The sequence below is a fragment of the Macaca thibetana genome, chromosome 12 (genome assembly GCF_024542745.1).
Source record: "Macaca thibetana thibetana isolate TM-01 chromosome 12, ASM2454274v1, whole genome shotgun sequence".
Lineage (NCBI taxonomy): Eukaryota > Metazoa > Chordata > Mammalia > Primates > Cercopithecidae > Macaca > Macaca thibetana.
In genome coordinates, this window is record NC_065589.1 from 74,359,299 (window position 1) to 74,380,445 (window position 21,147).

Genomic DNA, 21,147 nt, shown 5'->3' on the forward strand with positions numbered 1-21,147 from the left:
TTGCCCATGCTTGCATGCTCTCTCTCTCAATCTGTTCAATGTGAGGATACAAGAGAAGATGGCCATGTGCCAACCAGGAAGAGGACCTTCACCAAGGGCTCAGCCACATCTGCATGCTGATCTCAGACTTCTAGTCTCCAGAACTGTGAGAAATAAATATTTGTTGTTTAAGCCACTCAGTTGATGGTATTCTGTTATAGCAATCAGAACTGACTAGAACAGACACACACCCAGAAAACATAGTCAAAATCGCTTTAGGGTACAAAATGTGCTGACCTTGTGCCTATAAATGTTATTTGCCAACTTTCGGTTAAGTATGTATTTTGAGGATTTTTGGTTTTTTGTTTTTTTGGTTTTTTTAGTAGTAGTAATGACACCATCTACACACACCTTTGATGTCTCTCTTAATCAAAAACACGGAAAGAAGAAAAATCATTGCCTACAATATACCTTGGCTACATCATTATCCTAATGGAATTCATTTTTAATTTCAATTTATTTTCTAAGTTTATTAATAAAGAAAAAATTCATACGGTGCAAAAATGTAAAATTATCCAAAGTTTCACCTTCCAACTTTGTTCTCTTTCAATTCCTATTCTCCCCTTCTTGTCAGATAACCACAGTTATTATTAAATCAGTTTCTTTTTGCTTTTTGAGACACAGTCTTGCTCTGTTGCCCAGGCTGGAGTGCAGTGGTACGATCTCAGCTCACTGTAAGCTCCGCCTCCTGGGTTCACGCCATTCTCCTGCCTCAGCCTCCCAAGTAGCTGGACCACAGGCACCCGCCACCACGCCCTGCTAATTTTTTGTATTTTAGTAGAGCCGGGGTTTCACCGGGGTTTCATGCGTTTCAAAAATCGACTGTATTTCTATTTTTTATGAAGAGCATATTCATGTCTATTGCCTATTTTTTCATGATTCCTTGGTATTCTCCTTGTTGATTTGTAAGGCATCTTCATTTGTTAGGGTGATTAAACCCTTCTCTGTACCAGAAGCTGCATACTTTTTCCAGTATGTCATTTGCATTTTAGAATTTGCTTATGATGTTTTTTGCTTGTTTTACTTCCAGAAATTTGATAAAAATATATTTGAATTTATCAGTCTTTTCTGTTATAGTTTTTACATTTGGAGTCATAATTAGCAAAGCCTCCTTCATTCCCCACGTTCAAAAGATTCTCCCAGGTTTCCTTTCAATAAATGTAGGGTTTTGATTTTTCTATTCAAATCTTTAGTACATTTGGAATACATATTGGTATTCAGTATGAGGAATGAATCTAACTTGGTTTGTTTCCAGATGGCTACTTATATACCATTCATCTTTTCCCCCATCAAAAATCCAAATCTTTTCTTCCATTGGTCTATTTATTCATGTGCCAGTACCAGTACTACACAGTTACTTTTCTCAGAAATCTTTATACATTTTCTATGTGAATTTCAGAATTAGCTTATCTATTTTCAAAATAAACAAATGGTCACACAAGGAACCCTGTTAGTACTTTCAATAAGATCATACTATTTCAATAAGATCATAATATAGGGTGAATTCACATCTTTATTTGTCTTTTGTGTCCTTCAAGAGTGTTTGAAAATTTTCCTCATTCAGGTCTTGCACATACCTTGCTATGCTTATTCCTAGCTATATTATTCTTTTAGGTTTCTACTGAGAATAAGGTACTTTCTTAATCTTTTATTATTTATTTTATTTTTTGAGATAGGGTCTAACTCTCTTGCCCAGGTTGGGGTGCAGTGGCGCCATCACGGCTCACTGCAGCCAGGATATCCCCATGCTCAGGTGATCCTCCCACCTTAGCCTTCCAGGTAGCTGGAACTACAGGTGTGCACCAACACACCTATTTTTATGTTTATTTTTTGTAGAGACAAGGTTTCACCATGTTGCCCGGGCTGGTCTCAAACTCCTCGGCTCAAGCAGTCTTCCCACCTCAGTCTCCGAAAGTGCTGAGATTACAGGTGTGAACCACCATGCCCAACCTCTTAGATCTTTTAATGCTTATTGTTTGCTTTAATATATATATATAGAGCAAGATTATAACAAGACTCAATAAATACTTCTTTATGTATGAATAATTCTTCACAATAGCCATAGTTTTGTCAACTACTTTCCAATTTTTATGACTTTATTTTCTTTCTCTTACTTGCTAGTTCAATGTAAAATTTGGCACAATATAGAAATATAGATATAGAAAATAAGGGGCCAGGTTTGGGACTATGATACAAATATATTTGTCATGTAGCAGAAACCACCTATCCCCACTTAAACAATTTATTTTAATCAAAAAGATGTCAGGTTTCAGCATCCATGGAGTGTGATGTATTTTTCTCGTTAGATTTACTCATAAAATGAATTATATAGATTTTTATATCAAATTATAAATAATTCTTTTAATGTGTTACTAGGTTCCGTTCACTAATTTTTTATTTAGGATTTCCTTATCAATATTAACAATAAAATTTGGTCTCTAGTCTTGCTTTTGTTTTTTAGTGAAATTTTTGTCAGGCATTGATGTTAATGTCTTACTGTTATATTAAAAGAGAGCTGGATGGCTTTCTTAATTTTCTATGATACAGTTTAAGAGAATTATCTCCTGTTAAGGGTATGTTAGAATTTTCTGTGAGATGGACGTATTGATTCGCTTGACTACAGTAACCATGTCACCATGTGTAAGTATACTGAAACATTATATTGCACATCTTAAATATTCACAATAAACAAGGAGACAGAGGACATATAATTTTTGATATTATAGGTATGAGTTTAGGCCTTCACATCTTTAAAATGCTAATCACCTGAGCAAAGGAAATAAAATATACCTACATGTTCAATAAATGGTTTGGGTTAATGAAAAACAAAATCTTTTGTGAGAGCATCTGAGCCTGGTACTTTTTTGTAGTTTAGTTCCTTTAATTTGATCTTTACATACACACACACACACACACACACACACACACGCATGCGCACACACACACACCACACACACACAGAGACAGAGTAAATTATATTGCTAGAATAAATTTTGTATTCAAGTTTTTCTATTACATTTGCCCCACTCTCTTAATTCTCCTGTTTCTGTGGTTATCGACCTTAACATTATTTGTGCTTGCTTTTTTTCTTAGTCGAGTTAGCGGCCTTTTGGTAAAACAAAAATAAATACATAAATAAATAAAGGATTTGGGGATTTTTTTTTTAATTCTATAGTTTTGCCAACTCATTGATTTTAGTGTTATCATTATTACTTTCTTCCTTCTGCTTATCTCCATTCATTTTGTTGTTCTTGTTCTAATGTTTAACCAAGTGGCTATTTTTTTGATATCTGTATGAGTTTTCAATGAGCACTGCTGCAGCATAGCACATAAAGATAGTGCTTTCATTACCAATGTTTTCTAAATATTCTGAAATTTCAATTTTACCCAAGAGTTAATAAGACAGTATTTATAAATTTTTAGGATGAAGAGGTTTTCTTTTCTGATTTTTCTGTTTTCTAATTTCTAGTATTAAATCATGCCTAATTTTTTAAAATCATAGTTTTTTTAAACATAACACAGCATCAATTTTATAAGTATTTAATAGCTACTTGAACAGAAAGTACAGTCTCTACATTCAGAATATAGGATTGTAAATGTACCCCCTTAGATCTTCCTAATTATGTTCCTTAGAATTTCTACATTCTATTTTATATTTTCTCACTGACTCTATCATGCCTCAGAGGTAAATCAGAATTTCTTTCTGTTGTGTTTCTATCTTTTCTTCAATTCCTTTTTATGAATATATAGACACACTAATATTTAATACATATATGATTCATAACTATTTGATCTTCACCGTGAATTGTAACCTCTGACAATAAAAAGCCAATTCTCCCTTTCGTTGAATGCTTTTAGAAATCCTACTTTGTTATTTATATGTGCCTGGATACCCTCACCTATGCTCTTCTTTTCAACATTTGTTACTACTTTGTCTTAAGGTGCCCCTCACATATATACTTTTTTTTCCTGACTGCATTGTCTTTCTACGGCTGCTGTTAACAAAGCTCCCTAAACAACAGAAGTGTATAGCCTCCTGGTTCCGGAGGCTGTTAAGTCCCAGATGAAAGTGTTGAATCGTTTGCTCCTTCTGAAGGATGTGAGGGAAAAATCTGTAGCAGGCCTCTCTCCTTGGCTTGTAGATGGCTGTCTTTTCCCTGTGTTTCTTCACAGCATCTTCCCTCATGCCTATCTCTGTGTCCAGCTGTCCCCTTTGTATAAGGACAGCCGGCATATTGGATTAAGACCCACCATAATAATCCCACTTTAACTAATTTACCTTTGTAAAGATCCTATCTCCAAATAAGGTTACATTATGAGGTACTAGGGGTCAAGATTTCAATGTATACATTTTGGGGAGGAAAATAATTCGACCCACACCAATAACCAAAGCCTGAATTAGTTTTTATTATATAAATTAAGTCCATTTATGTGTTAATATGATTATAAGTTTGTTTATAGCTCTCTACTTTAATTATGTTCTATTTTCCATTTTGATGGTTTTAAAAAATATTTTACTACATGGCTTTTTTTTTTTTTCCTTTTGGGAGTAATTTCCGTTCTGATGGTTATCCATACGACTCTCTTTTCCATCTCTAATAAGTCAAACAAGCAATATTTAAAGTAACCTTATTTCCTCCACCTTATTAAAGTAGCCTTATTTCCTTCTCCACCACCCAATACTACAATAGTCAATAATATTATCTTTCTTAGCGTTTACTCTTGTACTATTAAATATGCATATACTTCTAATGATTTGCCAGCTTTAACTGATATGCTTTGACTCCCAACTCTTAGAGATCATGCAATCAGTGAACTGATTCTGCCTCCCACCTTCTTCCCCTCTACTCAGTTACTGCTGTATCATTTCTACACTGTGAGAACCTAGAACATTAACATTCTGTCTGTCACCATTCCTCATACTTCTTTTTTAGTACTACAGTTTAAATATATTCAAAACTTACAAACATTCCCAGTGATCTCTTGGTCAGCTAAAATTAATGATTTAATAAAGTCTCTTCAAGAAAGACTCATGTAATAATATCTCTAAATTTTTTCATGTTCAAAGATGTCTAACATGATGTCTATAACCTTTACAGAGTAAAAACAATTTGGCTAGATATAAAATTCTTAGTTCACATTTTCCCTGGGAATATTGAAAATGTTACTAGAGAAAAGCCTACAATCACATAACATTTTCCCTAAAAAAAGAGATCTGATTTTTTACCCAGCTGCTCAGTGAAGTATTTCTTTACTTATCAAGTCCAGCTACTTTAATAATGTAAGTCTTAGTGTTGAACTTTCTGGGTCCATTTTCACTACATTCTTGTTAACATATTAAAATAAACCTCCATTTATTTCAGGAAAAAATCTTGAATTATATCTCAGAAGTTGTTTTAATTCATTGTCTTATTTTGCTTTTCCTTAAGGGATTCCTATTACAGAAATGCTCGATCTATTTGCCTATATGTCCATTTTTTAGCACTTTTTGGTTTGTTTCATTTAATTCAGTTTTATTCTTTCTATCTTCCATAGTCTTTGCTGAGTTTCCTGCAGTGACTAGTGTTTCCTGCCTTCTTCCCAATTTTGACTTTTTTCCTGTGATGGATTTGGTACTTTTCTCTGAACTCTACCAGCTCACATTCCACCTCCTCTTGTTGACCAACTATTTCTTTCTTTAGTTCTTATAGTTCTTCTTTGTGATCTTCCTTCACAGAGTTACTGCTTCATTTTTTTAAATTTATGGTAAAATATTTAATCACAATTTTCATTTGCCTCTTTAGCCTCATTATTCTAGTGAAAATTTTGTTAACAGGAGTTGCTATACTTTCCTTTCATTGTCTTTGATGTTGTGTGAGTTGCTTCTTTACTAATCATCTTTAAATTAGTTGAATTTTCTTGACCTGCTACTTCCAGTATGGGGAGCAGGAAGGATGCTCTTCCAGTCTGGCTGCCAAGAAGGGAGATGGCCTCCTGAAAACATACCCTTCAGGTGGCTTTATGTGTCCCTCCTCCATTCCCACCAGCCTGGCTCACCTGTTCCTGCACCTACTGTTGCAAATAGTGGGTGGTGCTTTTGTCTGCTCAACTCTTGAGAACTGCCTTTGTGCTGGTTTTCCTGTAATCCACCCCCACAGGGCCCTCCAGACACACTTCACGCTTTTCACTTCCTCATACTTGGTTTCTGCCCAATCTAGTTAGCCTTTATTTATGTTTTGAAATCTAGAGATATGCCTCTCCTAATTTGCCAAATAAAACATGTGAGATTTTCTTTCATTTTTTTCTTTCTTTCTATGTGTTTGAGTGTGTGTGTGTGTGTGTGTGTGTGTGTGTGTGTGTGTGTGTATACACTGTATGTGGGGTGGGGGTTTCTTATTGTTCTTTCCTTATTATTCTCCATAAGTTTTTTTGAAAGATTTACAGGCAAAGAAATGAATAATGAGGCCGGGCGCGGTGGCTCAAGCCTGTAATCCCAGCACTTTGGGAGGCCGAGACGGGCGGATCACTAGGTCAGGAGATCGAGACCATCCTGGCGAACACGGTGAAACCCCGTCTCTACTAAAAAATACAAAAAACTAGCCGGGCGAGGCGGCGGGCGCCTGTAGTCCCAGCTACTGGGGAGGCTGAGGCAGGAGAATGGCGTAAACCCGGGGGGCGGAGCTTGCAGTGAGCTGAGATCCGGCCACTGCACTCCAGCCCGGGCGACAGAGCCAGACTCCGTCTCAAAAAAAAAAAAAAAAAAAAAAAAAAAAAAAAAAAGAAATGAATAATGGTGACTCACATAAACATTTATATATTACAAACACCTAGGTTAATCTTAAAAACATTAATCTTAACCAGTACTAGGAGGGGAAGAAGGAAAGTATAAAATAAAAATGAAAGGAAATAGGTTATTGAGGAGAATTAGGAAAAACAAATTATAGGAAATCTGCCTTTCACTTTAAAATTTAGTCTAACATACCAAAAGCAAATTTTATTATTTCCCTGGATCATAAAACCTGGCTTTATACCTGACATATATTCTCACCCCCATGGCTTAAGCACTGATTTGATTAGAAAAGTGAGGTAGTTAGCATCACAGGTATGTACAAATAATATGGTAGGAGAATCCCCAAAAGTTAAAAGCATATTTATCCAGAAAATTCTGAATATAACCAGTTAAGAAACAACAAAACCAGTTAAGAAACAGGGGCTCAAAAATATTCACTAAACAAATAATCATTCTGTTCATTTGAATGGGTCTGACAATCCACAATTGTAGATGTTCTGGTCCCATTCCAATACTATTGATGAGAATCTCTAGAAACATGATGCAACACTCTGCATTTTAACCCTCAGGTGATCCTAAATGCAAATCAAAATATGGGAACCAATGGGACAAAAGATGCCATATCATTTACTGAATGATTTACAAGATTATTTAACCCTCATGAATGCCTGTGAGATGCTTATTCAAAGATTTTTACAAATGAGCTTATCTGCAGCCTAGGGAGGTTAAGAAACTCACCTAAGGCCACAATGACAGACACAGCAGAGCTGAGGTTCCAACACAAATATCCAGGTATGACTGGCTCAAACACCAAGGCTTCTAATTATTTTACAATAGGAGTAGTTTCTATAAAATGTTTACAAAATTTTAGATAGGGGATGGGGGGGGAGAGAGAGATAGGCAACAGGCAGACAGGTGTTACTTCAAAAGGAAAGACTGCTAGAGAATATATAAGGGTTCAAATTTTTCAGCTATTAATAATTTCACAAAGGAGAACCAGATAGTCAGGGCATGTGACCTGTGCTGTCACACAGGAAAAAACACATTCAGAAAGGTCCACATTTGGGGTTGGAAACCCTGTAGTCACCATCTTGAAATTCTTAACAGTTCTATCATGGAATTTGTGCTTTATAAATGAAGCCCAATGGGGCAAAGGAGCAGGTGCCAGAAGCTTGGATTCTTGGCTCATACACAGTCCCACCACTTCCGCCAGATGTGTGTGTGGTCGCCCAGTTCCTCATCCCCTGGCTTGTAGCACCCACCAGCCTCCCTGTCTCCCCACCTCCTAGTGACTGCTGCTGCCTTCAGCCCCCAGTAGAAGGACGAGTGCAAGCACAGAGAGTCGGGGGTCGAGTTTCAGAGAGGATGGAGGCAGCTACCCCAGTGCATGTGGTTGGCGACTCGCTATGGCTAAGCCTCTTGTGTACCCCTGGATCTGGGCATAGAGGTTGCAATGCACTTGAAGGTCACTCATCACCCATGGGTTGGGGCAGTGGGCCTGGAGAGAGGCCTGACTCTATTTCTCTGCTCCCCTGAACCAAGGTACAGTGTGTCAGCCAGTGGCTGGAAAAAAGGGAAACCTGGCAGCTGGTGGGTCATGTGCACACTAAGTCACAGGGTGTACCCCCCAGGTACCTGTGAGGGTCTATACTTTCCCCAAGAGTCTCCCCATGCCATTAGGGAACACGATATTACACAGCAAATAAAAAACACTTTGACCAGGTATGGTGGCTCACAGCTATAATCCCAATACTTTGGGAGGCTGAGGCAAGAGGATTGCTTGAAGCCAGGAGTTCAAGACCAGCCTGGGCAACATAGTGAGACACTATCTGTACAAAAAAATTTTTTTAATTAGCCAGGTGTGGTGGCCCACACCTGTAGTTCCAGCTACTTGAGAAGCTGAAGCAAGAGGATCATTTGAGCCCAGAGTTTGAGGCTGCAGTGTGCTACGATTATGCCACTAGACTCCAGCCTTGGGAACAGAGTGAGACCTTGTCTCAAAACCAAAAACAACAAACAAAAAAACACCTTGACAAGTAGAGAGAGACTAAGGGAGGAAGGAAAAAGTTTTATATTTTTGTACTCTTAATGGCACTTTTTTTCATGCTTTCTGAACAAGGGGTCCCACATTTTCATTCTGTACTGGGCCCCACAAACTATGTAGCCAGTCATATACAGAAATTTTAAGGGTTCATCTCTCACACTTGAAGGATTATAATCATGCCCTTCTACAAAAAGGCAGCTGAACTGTAGTGAGGCCAGGATACTGGATGATCATTCACACACATATACAAATGCACACTTGGTTCCAGCTGTCCCAAGTCCTGCCCCTCCTATTCCAGTCAACTGACTGGTTATATTTCGTATCACAAATAAGATCGGAGAACTACAAAGAATACAAGGGAAAACGGTTCCAACTTTTGCTGCATTTATATTTCACACATGACGCTTCTGTTTTAATCATGTAAAAACCTCCACAGGAATCACCTTGGAAACTAAAAGATATGCTCATTCAAATTAAGTAGAAGCAAGTATTCTTTTTTTTTTTTTTTTTTTTTTTTGTATGTTTGTTTTGAGACGGAGTCTTGATCCATCACCAGGCTGGAGTGCAGTGGCGCAATCTCGGTTCACTGCAACCTCCGCCTCTTGGGTTCAAGCCATTCTTCTGCCTCAGCCTCCCGAGTAGTTGGGACTACAGGTGCACGCCACTATGTCCAGCTAATTTTTATATTTTTAGTAGAGATGGGGTCTCACCATGTTGGCCAGGGTGGTCTCAATCTCTTGACCTCATGATCCGCCCTCCTCGGTCTCCCAAAGTGCTGGGATTCTAAGCGTGAGCCACCGTGCCTAGCCAAGCAAGTATTCTTTAGAGCAGCCAATCTGGCTGCAAAATCTTTTTATTACCTTTATGGAGGAAATTTCTCCAGTAACTGTAAAAAACATAAGGCAAGGGAAGTGAAACATCCACTGCAGGATTTTTAAGGAGAGGCATCAAATTTGGGGAAAATTTAAAAAACAAAAAACCCTCATTTTATTATTCATTTAGAATACTATATGTTTAATGTACTTAGAGTAGTTCACAAAGAGACTCCAAATATGTTATAATCACACTCACAAATGAACCTGAGATGTCCCTACACACCTGTTTTTTTAAGAGGGAAAAAGTTGTTTCACTCAAGTAATTTGATACACTAAATGAAAATGCAAGCTTTTTTTAAAAAATATATTTTCTTCTTTTAAATACCATAAGATATGTGTCCCTTCAGACAGGAACTTGGCAATCTGAAATTACCCCATAAAAACCACCAAAAGAGCTTTTCCTAAAATTCCATTCATTCTTCTCCTCTTCCTAGCAGGGATATGAAAAACACCTGGTAGTTTCTTAATTTTTTGAGGAAAAAAAAATTTTTTAAAGGACAGAGGGAAAAACTCTAGAGAATTTTGGAAGAAATGAAGACCATAAAATAGGCGAAAGTATTTGGATATCTGAATTAATAGTTGTAAGACGAGATAGCTAGTACAAATGGCTAGAAACACAAATATCAAGAAAAGAAATAGAATTTGCTTAATTCTGTCAAATCACATCTTGGAAGCCTGGGTAATTCTCCCAGAAAAATGAAAGAGAGAAAATGAGCCATTTAATATATGAACACACAATACTTCTCATAGAACACTGTATTTCTCCTTGTCCAGACAAGAATAAGGTAAGATATATAAAAACTCTGTAATTTGCTTTATTTTCCTATGGCCTTCAATTGAGGGTTTCTGACTTCGGCATTCTCCTCCCTCTTTGTTCTGAAGGAGATCTGAACTTGGGATGGGGGTGGAGGCAGGAGACACGGTCTCTTCTCCCCGCTTCTCTTCCGCTCCCTCCTTCCCACTCCTAGTTTGGGCTTCATCTCCCACCTGTGTATCTCCTCCCTTTTATTCTCCACAGTGAACCTATCTCTTCACTTAAGACTCTTCTGACCCTCCTTCATACATTCATGGTACAATCTTTTATCCTGCAATTATGCCTTCTTCTTGTTTTTGTTTACATTTGTCTACTTATCACAGCTCCTAGAATCTATGGACAATGCTACAAGCCAAGAGGTCCTTTTTTTCACACACACATAAATCACACTCTTCAGCTCTACCCAGTCACCTCCACAAAGTCCCTCCCAGCCCTCATCTTGCTTCAAGTCAAATCTTGCTTCAGGTCACATGTGATTAAAAGAGTCACAGAATTAGACTAATTGTTATTTAATCAAGACTCTTCTGAGGCAAGCTACTAAAAATCAACCTGAGCGTAAACTACCAGGTCTAAGACAAGCTCATCTTCATTCCACTTCTACTACGCTTACATTCCTTCTGACAACATGTTCTCCAGCATGAGGTTAGGCAAAAGTTGATTCTCCAAACCCAGAAGGGGAGGAAATGAATGACAGCAGGCTGAGAATGGTGACCGGGGACAATTCATACCCCCGGAAAGGACAATCATACCTTCGTAATTGCAGTGAAGACCTTTTCCAGAATGGCATTGGGCGGAGCAATCTGTGGTCCATTGGCCTGAATGTTGAGGGCTATGGCACACGGTTTGGCTACAAATCTAAAAATTACAAAAAGAAAAAAGTAGATGGTCAGAATTTATTCTTTCTATGTGATTCTTAATGCCACCAGTTACACATAACTCAATTATCCCAATAAAGTGTTGGTAGGATTTCATGGGTGTACATTGTCAACACTCCCGTCAGTAACTGTAAGGCCGACTTAACCATTTTTCTCTCCATTAGCCCCCAGCAGTAACATTAAAAAAGAAATCCTTTTAAAACATTTAAACCCTCCAATCCTCAACTTCGAATAAGACAAAGCTAGAAAGACGATCAGATGAAAATATAAGTGTGTAAGATAGAAATAAAACAATGATTTCAAAATGAGATAACTTATAATGTTCTTACACAGAGCAATAGTCATGCTATATTTTCACTGTGAGAAAACGTTTACTAAGCATCTAATTATGCATGCAGACAGAGCGCTTTGATCACCCCTAGTCATAAACTTGGCAATTTTTGTCTCCATAATCAAAGTGTGCTAAATTCAGCCCCAATCCCTTATGGCTTCTTAAAATTCTCTGCTTTGTGGTTATTTACTTTTTTCTCATAAAGAGTAATGAAGGATGTCAAAAGGCATGATGTCCCAGACAAGATGAAAAGTCGTAAGTGTTTATGTATGAACATCCACAAAACTGTTTTTATCCTAAGCCAATGCCTACGTCAAGAGGAATGAGAGGACTGAGCCTTCTTTCTGGTCTCATTTGCTATGTGAATGAGGTGCTGAAGGGGAGCAGGTGAAGTGCATGGGGCCCCAAAGATGTGGGGACATCACTAATAAAGCTATGTTAAAAAAATTAAAAGTTGTTTTAGACTAAATGCTCAAGAAATAAAACTCTGTAAATATTCATTTTCCGTAGTAACATTGAACATTTTCTACGAATACAGAACAATTTTATATCATGTGAAAGTATTACCCAAATTAATTCACTGTTGGTCAAAGGCAACAATTGATAAATATGTAAAACAGACCAGGAGTAAATCTTAGATGAAGCTTCCTTAATGACAGTTGATGAGATTAAAGAACAGTAGACAAGGTTTTTGTTTTTAAAGTAGGGCCAGTGAAACTTATATACAAAGTACCACATAATATCCTACTGGGTCCTATTACAAGTAAAAGTGAATAAATTTATTTAAACAGGAAAATAGAACACTGTAGATGTACAAGCCTAAACCAGGAAAGACAGACACAGAAAACGCACCGTAATACTTGGTACACTGGGCTCTCTGGGACAAAGCTGGGAAGGAAGAAGAATCACCCTTTCCCGATATACAAATCCTCTAGATACTGGAGTTTTCCCCAAATTTCTACATTCTCAATTCTGTTTAATGTAAAATTTTCTGAGCGGTATTACCTACGTCCCTACCTTCTTGGCAATAAGTATAACCTTTTCCTAACGACTCTGGCCCCTTTTTATAAATGATAATCATGGGGCTATGGCTGTAGTGATGAAAGAAGGAATTTAGTAGGCAATGACCACAAGAAAGAGTCTAGAACTTGTTTCCTTGACAAGGTTTCCTGCTTTGTGGTTATTTGCCCCTCATCATAAGGTACAAAGAGGGGGGTGAAAAGACATGTGGTCCAGCAAAAGCAAATGATAAGGTAAGACCACAAAATGCATTTGGTGTGAAGGACACAACTATTCCAATGGTTTCCTTCTAGTCTTTCCAGTTGGACTCCTCCCCCGCCCTCCCTCAGCCTCCCCTTCCCACACCTCTGACAAACTGTGTTCCAATTCCCTTCGGACTTTGTCATCATCTTTGTAGCAGTCTGCTGTTCCAGAACAGTCTTCTTTCTTCATCTAACTAGCACAGAGTCTCAATGCAGAAGCTGATCATTTCCTCTTTGTAAGCCCTGTGACAATGCCTGTGCATACACAGGAGGGGGTCAAGACATTTAATCAACTGGTTATCTTCAGTAAATATGTTTTGTTGTTGCTACCATGGTGTTGAGTGCTGCTGACAAGTTGACATTCTCTGTGTGCCCTGTAACAATGCATGGGCAGGCAGTAGGGGAGTCAAGAAATTTACTCAACACCATCTCTTCAATAGCAACTTCCTCACCTCCGTTATCCGCCAAAAAAACAAAACAAAACAAAACAAAACAAATTTTTAGTATTTGTTATACAACATAATGTATACATCTCTCCTTCTCTAAGTTTCAACCCACTTTTAAAACTCTATTTTCTTTAAATTCCAAGAAAGAAGGCAACAGTGTACCACTTAACAACTTATCAAATTTCAATAATCAAAATTATCAAATAAATATGATGCTGTTAACGTATTTTTAAAGCAATATACGAAGGATAGGGTGGGAATTATTTCTGCTGCTATCTGGCTATGGAGACTTAGCTACAGAAATTAATCTCTCTCTGCCTCAATCTCCTCACATGTGAAAAATTATTATAATTATATATGTACACGTATGTGTTTCTACAAATACATGTATGTATTACAAATCATATCATAGAGTTTCTTTGCCTAAAATGTTTGACAGGAGCCATGGGTAAGGTTTCACATAATAGCATTTACAAACCATGCCTTTCCTGGGCCCAGCGGTTCACCAGCCTCAGCTACACTGAACCAAGCCATGTGTATTCAAGTTGTAAAAGTATTATACCAAGCAGGAGCAGAAAAAAGAGACCAGATGTCAGGATAGGCACTGAAAGAAACCAGGGACATCTGGTCGAGTAACCACTTGCCCCAGTTTACCCTCCGTCCAAGTGTTCTCAGCACCACGTGCACTGACAGAAGTGTCCCCGTGTGGTATTTTGCCATAGTTAAAAGGACAAGCAAAGAGTCCCATATGGACATTAAATTGTGGTGACTCTCATCCTCAAACCCCAGGCCTGGTGCAGGTCCACAGTGAGTCCACACCAGCAGTGCGATCGGGGTCTGAGCTCATCCACACCTGGCCTTCTCTAAGGGCCCAAACCTTTCCAGCTCCCCTATTCAACCCAATGGCCCTCCAGGGTGCTGTGGCCACACTTCCCACAGGAGAGTTAAGTGTTGGTATAACTCTCCTGTATATAACATGTGCATCTCTCTCCTGTGTGTGGGGCCCCCAAGAGAGCAGGACCAGGCCTCAGTGAAGTCCACATCTCCAGAGCCCTGTTCACAATCTCATTTAATCCTCCCTCAACCAGATGAAGCGGGATTACCATCATCCCCACTTTGCAGAGAGGACCAGAGACGTCAGTGGCCTCCACTTCCAGGGAAATGGAAGCAGAAGACAGTATATTTCTTTCCCAGAAGGGTCACTGTTATAATCAGCTCCCCATTCTGATTCACTGGACAGGCTAAGCTCCCAAATCTGAGGATGTAGAGACAGACAGACAGTGAGAGAGAGAGAGAACAACAGACAAACTTAATAGAATTTAACTCAATTTAAATGTTGAAGTCCATTAAAGTTTAAATGACCCATGGTAGGCATGTGCATAAATCATCGTTCTTTGAACAACGTCATGGGATCTTTTTATTTATATGCCTGGCACACTGTGGGCACTCAATGAGTATTTGATGGATGGATGAATGAATGAATAAAACAATCAAGTAAAATACAATGGCAGGTATCCTTACTATCTTTTCCAAAGGGGCTGTGCATTTTAATTTCCTTGAATATCCACATCTACTCAGGGTCATCTGGGACCCAGAAGGTAGGAGACTGACCACTCCAACTCAAGAAGCCACTTCTTTAATATTCATTGTCCCTAGGATGTGAAAGCTGCCTAGAAAGAGCTTGTGCAGGCTCTACTCACTATGAACGCTCTTTTCAACATAACTCATACTGAGAGCCAAACACTTAATTTCCAAGATTTTTAAAAAATTGCATAAGATAGGCAGAAAAAGTGAACCTCAAATGAAAGAAGAAAAAAGAAGAGCATATAATTATTATCAAATAGGTATTACTGATTATATGAAAATACAGAAATTTTGTGTTTATTCTCCAAAAAAATGTGTGAATCATATTTTTTTTTTCAGAGAGCCTATTTAGATACCAAATAAGATCCATTACACAACTACTATAATTTTATCACTGACTATCATGGTCCATTACACCATGTAAAAAGCTGGATTTTTTTTTTTAATGCTGGCTCTAACATAAATAAGTTCACAAAAGCCATCTTTCATAACATTTTGAGAGAAAGAGATAGAGTCAGAGAGAGAAGCAGATTGATGGGGGATGGGGGTAACACATTGACAAATGTAATAGTTGAAAGGAAATATGTGCTTTCAAGCTTTGATGGCTACCTCTATAAGGAAATGCTCACCTAATTACTTTTTTAAATCAAAGGTGGCAACACCACCTTCAAAAGATCAAACATCTATAAAGTACTTTCATGTACTATATTTGAAAGTAAATATAATAAGGATGTAAACTTTGAAAAATACTAGGCTCAGTTAAAAAGCAGAGAAAATATCTAAGACATTGCTACTTTTCAATTCTATTTGGCAAGATGTATTTGTATTTTAAACATGAGGTAAACATCTCTGCACAAAGTACTGAAGAAAGCACTGGGCAGTGTTGTGGTGGAGATATAGTCAAAACGTAAAATGGGCCAGATGCAGTGGCTCATGCCTGTAATCCCAGCACTTTGGGAGGCTGAGGCAGGCAGATCACATGAGGCCAGGAGTTCAAGATCAGCCTGGCCAACATGGTGAAACCCCATCTTTACTAAAAATACCAAAATTAGCCAGGTGTGGTGGTACATGCCTGTAATCCCAGCTACTCTGGAGGCTGAGGTAGGAGAATCGCTTGAACCCGGGAGGCAGAGGCTGCAGTGGGCCAATATTGTGCCACTGCACTCCAGCCTTGCCAATAGCACGACTCCATCTCAAAAGAAAAAAAATAACACCCCCCCAAAAAAAAGATAACCATGAAATGAACCTTGCACTCAACGAAGTTTACAATCTGCAAAAGGAGGTTATTAAAAAAATAAACATTTACAGGGTATATGTCATTGTTCTAATTACTTTAAAATATTTAATCATCTCCAGTGGGTAGCATGGCCAGAGACTTTTATTTCTTTCAAACTATAGCACTTCTTATACTTTCCAAAAATAGTTGGGATGCTGTGATGGTGGCTATACAAGCCTACACGTGATAAAATTGTATAGAATTAAATCTCACACATACATAAATGAGTACAAGTATTAATAAAACTGGGGAAATCCGATTAAGATTGGAAGATGGTAACAAGGTCAAAAGGCTGGTTCTGATACCATACTAGAGATTTATAAAATGTTACCATTGTAGGTAACTGGGTAAAGAGTTCATGAGCTCTCATTGTATTATTTCTTAGAACTGTATTTGAATCTACAACTATCTCAGTAAGGATTTCAATTAAAAATAATTGAAAGGGACATTCTCTTTTTGTTGTGGAGGAATGAGTTAATGGATTTCACAACTTATGAACACCACACTCTCCCCACCCAAACAAAAACAAACAAACAAACACTACCTGAGGGCTCTGGAGACTGAAAAAAAGGAAACTGACTTTGGGGAAGTGTCGAAGTTGGAGCAAGCAACCAGTAAAGAGTGACCTCTCTGTCTCTTCACTTATATATTTATTCTGCAGTTCTACCCTGAGATCAGACACAGTCACAGCAGCAAGCAAAATTTTGATAGAAAAACATATCCCCTTTATAGCTGCAGGAACCAGGGGAAAAAGCCTGGGGAAATCAGAGAATGACTAGAGAACTACAGAAGAGACAATGCCAAAGAAGCAAACCCTAATTCTGTATATAAACTAAGCATGATTCTAGCTGACTTCTGAAACATGAATATACAAGGTAAACTGAATGCAGATAGGAGCTAACGTTTAAAGAATTTATCTGAGATTAAAGCCACTGTCCACTGCAAGCATGAAAGGCTACAATTTGAGTCTAAGTAAACTGCCTATTAACAAAACATCAACATTTTTTAAAGCAACGTAAAAAAATCCACAATCTCCACAAAATAACTTTCACCATGCCCAGGATACACAATCTAATAGGTTGATGAAGAGCAAGTAAAATATGTTCCACTCTAAGGGGAAAAGACATGCAAAGGAAAAATTCAGTGAACCTGAACCATGCAATCTGAAAAAAAAAGAAAGAAAAAATGGAGAAATAAACAGATTTTAAAGACCTGTAGAACAATTTTTCAGAGTCTAACATGTGGGTAATTAGAGTCACAGGGAAAAAGGAGACAAATTAGGGGGAACAATAAAAAGAAATAATAGTCTGTAACTTCCAAAATCTGGTAAAAGATATAAACATGCTGTTATAGTTTGGGTGTTCTGTCCCCACCAAACCTCATGTTGAAATTTGATCACCAGTATGAAAGGTGGGGCCTACTGGAAGGTGTTTGGGTCATGGGGGCAGATCCCTCATAAATGGATTGACGCTGTCCCTCAGGGGTGGGTGAGCTCTAGCTCTACTGGTTTCCACAAGAGCTGGTTTAATAAAAAGAGCCTGGCACCTCTCCCCGCCTCTCTTGCTTCCTCTCTTGCCATGTGATCTCTGCACATGCCGGCTCCCCTTCGCCTTCCATCATGAGTGGAAGCAGCCTGAGGCCCTCACTAGATACAGATGCCTAATCTTGAACTTTTCAGTCATCAGAATCATGCACTAAATAAACAGTTTCTTTATAAACTGCCCAGCCCTTTCAGATATTCCTTTGGAGAAACACAAAACAGGTTAAGACATACAGATTCAAGGAGCTCAAGAACTCTACAGAGAGGTAAATTGGAAAAGAAGAAAACCTACACAAAATACAGTCAAACAGATGAAAATCAAAGACAAAAAGAAACTATTGTAATTTACCAGATAAAAATGGCTCACTATATACAGGGAAAAATAATTTGAAATACAATGCTCTTCTCGTCGGAAATTATAAAGGCTCAACAACGTGCAAAAACATCTTTAAAGTACAGTTATGCATCACTTAACGACAGGGATACATTCTGAGAATTACATCATTAGGTGTTTTTGTCTTTGTGTATCATAGTGTCCTTACACAAACCTAGATGGTATAGCCTACTACACGCCTAAGATATATGGTATTGCCTATTGCTCCAAGGCTACAAACCTGTACAGGACATTACCATTTACTGTAGTGAACGGGCAATTAAAACAGAATGGTATTTGTGTATCTAAACATATTTAAACACAAAAAAGGACTTCATCTGTCCCGTTGTCCTGTGAAAAAGGTGCCTGCTTCTTCTTTGCCTTCAGCCATGATTGTTAAGTTTCCTGAGGCCTCCCCAGCAATGCAGAATTGTGAGTCAAACCTATTTCCTTTATAAATAAATAAACATAGAAAAGGTACAGTAATCATAATCTTATAGGACCACTATTGTATATGTGGAGTTCCCTCCAACTCTCCACTCCCCATAATTAACTGAAATGTTGTTATGCAGCTCATGATAATACTGGAAGCGGGAAAAGAAAAAAAAAACTGTCAGCTGGAAATTCCATGTTCAGCAAAATATCCTTCAAAGAATGAAAGTGAAAAGGAAACTAAGGGTATTTGTGGCCTCCAGATTTCCATTTCAAATATGCTAAAGGAAGTTCTTCTTTAGGTTGAAAGGCAACACAACCAGATGGAAACTTAGATCTTTACAAATGAACAGAGCATCAGAAATGACAAATATATTGGTAAATACAAAAGTGCTTGCAAGGTCTTTGAAATTAATCACAACCAACTAATAACAGATGAAACAGTTAAATCCAATTAGGAGAAATAACATATTCCCACCCCAAACTGTGCCAGAAAGAAACCTATATATAAGTAAAAATTCAATAAAGGAGAAGTGAGGAGAGGTAATTGAGTCAATGCATTGCTTAACTACTAACACTTCCTTGGATACCAATATTTGTCAGGAATGGTGTGCCGTGGCTACTATCCCAGTAAGTATTATCAATTTAAAACTGACCAGAACAATATAGACTAGACTTTGAAAGCTAATATGAAGGTGCATGTTTAGACAAATACACGTGCGTGTGCCTGAGTGAGCAGGCGTATGTGCATGACTGTATATTGTTAAATCCTACCTAAGACGAAACTGTTTCAAGAAAACAAATATCTAGTGGAATGAAGGCCAGGATGGAGAAAGGGGACTGCTATTTATTGAATTAAATATTTATTTCATTTAACAGAAATATAAACTAAAGCTCAAAGAAGTTAATGAGGGTGCCCAAGGTCTTAAAGGTAGTTAAACACCTTAGACAAAATTTAGACCCAATCAATCATAACATAATCTATTAATAAAAACAATATTTTCCACTCTCCCTAAAATAAGAAAAGTAAGAGGCATTGTTAAAATATTTGTGATATGGTCATACACTCTGCTCAGTAATCCCACTTTTAGGTATTTATCTAAGACAATCTGTCAGACAAAGAAGAAAGGCCACAGATGTAAAGATTTTCACGCACAATTATCTGCAGAGGGGAAATGGGTAAATAGCTTAATGAGTCACTACAAAATGACTCGGTGAGCATCTATTATGTATCAGCCCTGCTCTAGGTATTGGGGATGCTGCAGTGAACAAAATCCCATTTTTATGGAGCTTACATTCTAGCAGAGGGAGATTAAAAATAAACCAAGCAGTGTATGCTATGCCAGATGGTGAGAAGTGCTAGAGAGAAAAATAAAGCGTGCTAATAAGGACAGGGCTACCTAGGTGGGGCTGTCATTTAAAACAGATTGGCCAGGGAAGACCCCATTGAGAAGGTACACAGAATCCTGAAGGAAGTAAGGAAAGAAACTAGAAAGGTAAGTGGCGGAAGGACATTCTAGAAGGAACAGCAGCCAAGGCTGAAGGCTGAGAAGGAGTCTGACTGAGACGCTGAAGGCATATCCAGAAGGCTAGAGAGACTAGTACAGAGTTAGTAAGCACGGGAGGAATGAAGAGGGGTTAGAGAGCAGCAGGCAGCCACACACAGTGCCTTCTAGGCCATTTTGGGACTTTTTGTTTTTGTTTTTACACACAGTAAGGTAGGAAGCTTCTTCAGGACCATGTGAAGAAAACCTAAATGATTTATTCTGTCCTAAGAGGATCACTAGCTCCTCTGTTGAGAGCAGACAGAAGGGGAACAAGGATGGAGACAGCAAGGCTAACTGGAAGGCTGCTGCAATTATCCAGGTCAGAGGTGATGGCAGCAAAAGAGGCAGTGAGAAGTGATCAGATCCTGGAAGTATCCTGAAGACTGGGCTCACAGGATCCACAGACAGACTGAACATGGATGGGATGAGGCAAGAGAGGAATAACAGGTAACGACAAGGTTTTGTCCTGGCATGGGGGTTGGGCTGAAGTTCATGACTTCAGTATGAGGCCTGGTAAGACTGAGGTAATGCTTATTAGGCTACCAGGCTTATAAATGGAGATGTCCAGTAGGCAGCTGGATATGCTAGTATGAAGTTTAGGTTTGGGCAAGGGATACAAATTTATTTTCATCAACATATAGATGACATATAAAGCCACAAGAACAAGGAAATCACCTGGGAAGTGAGTATAAATAAATACGGGAGGAGATTCAAGAAATAAACCCTAAGGTGACACCAGTGTTTAATATCCGAGTACAAAGAAACCCCTGAAATATTATGTAGCTACTAAAAAGGATATTTACACAAAATATGCAAAACATGAAAATCTATAATACATTGATTTCTTTAAAGCAGGCTATTTTATAAAAACTATAAAATAAAGTATGTGATAGAATAAAATCTGAAAAACAACACTTGCTGTACCGGAGGAAATTAGCCA

General features: G+C 38.1%; 1 protein-coding gene across 2 annotated transcripts in view; it reads right to left on the reverse strand.

Annotated features, from left to right (window-relative positions):
* The window catches only part of CERS6 (ceramide synthase 6), a 311,686-nt gene that overhangs the window by 210,377 nt on the left and 80,162 nt on the right, over positions 1-21,147 (reverse strand). For both annotated transcript variants that reach the window (XM_050750462.1, XM_050750461.1), the window contains exon 2: positions 11,291-11,396. In XM_050750462.1, coding sequence (XP_050606419.1) covers positions 11,291-11,396 — 106 coding nt within the window. The remainder of the gene's footprint in view (positions 1-11,290; positions 11,397-21,147) is intronic.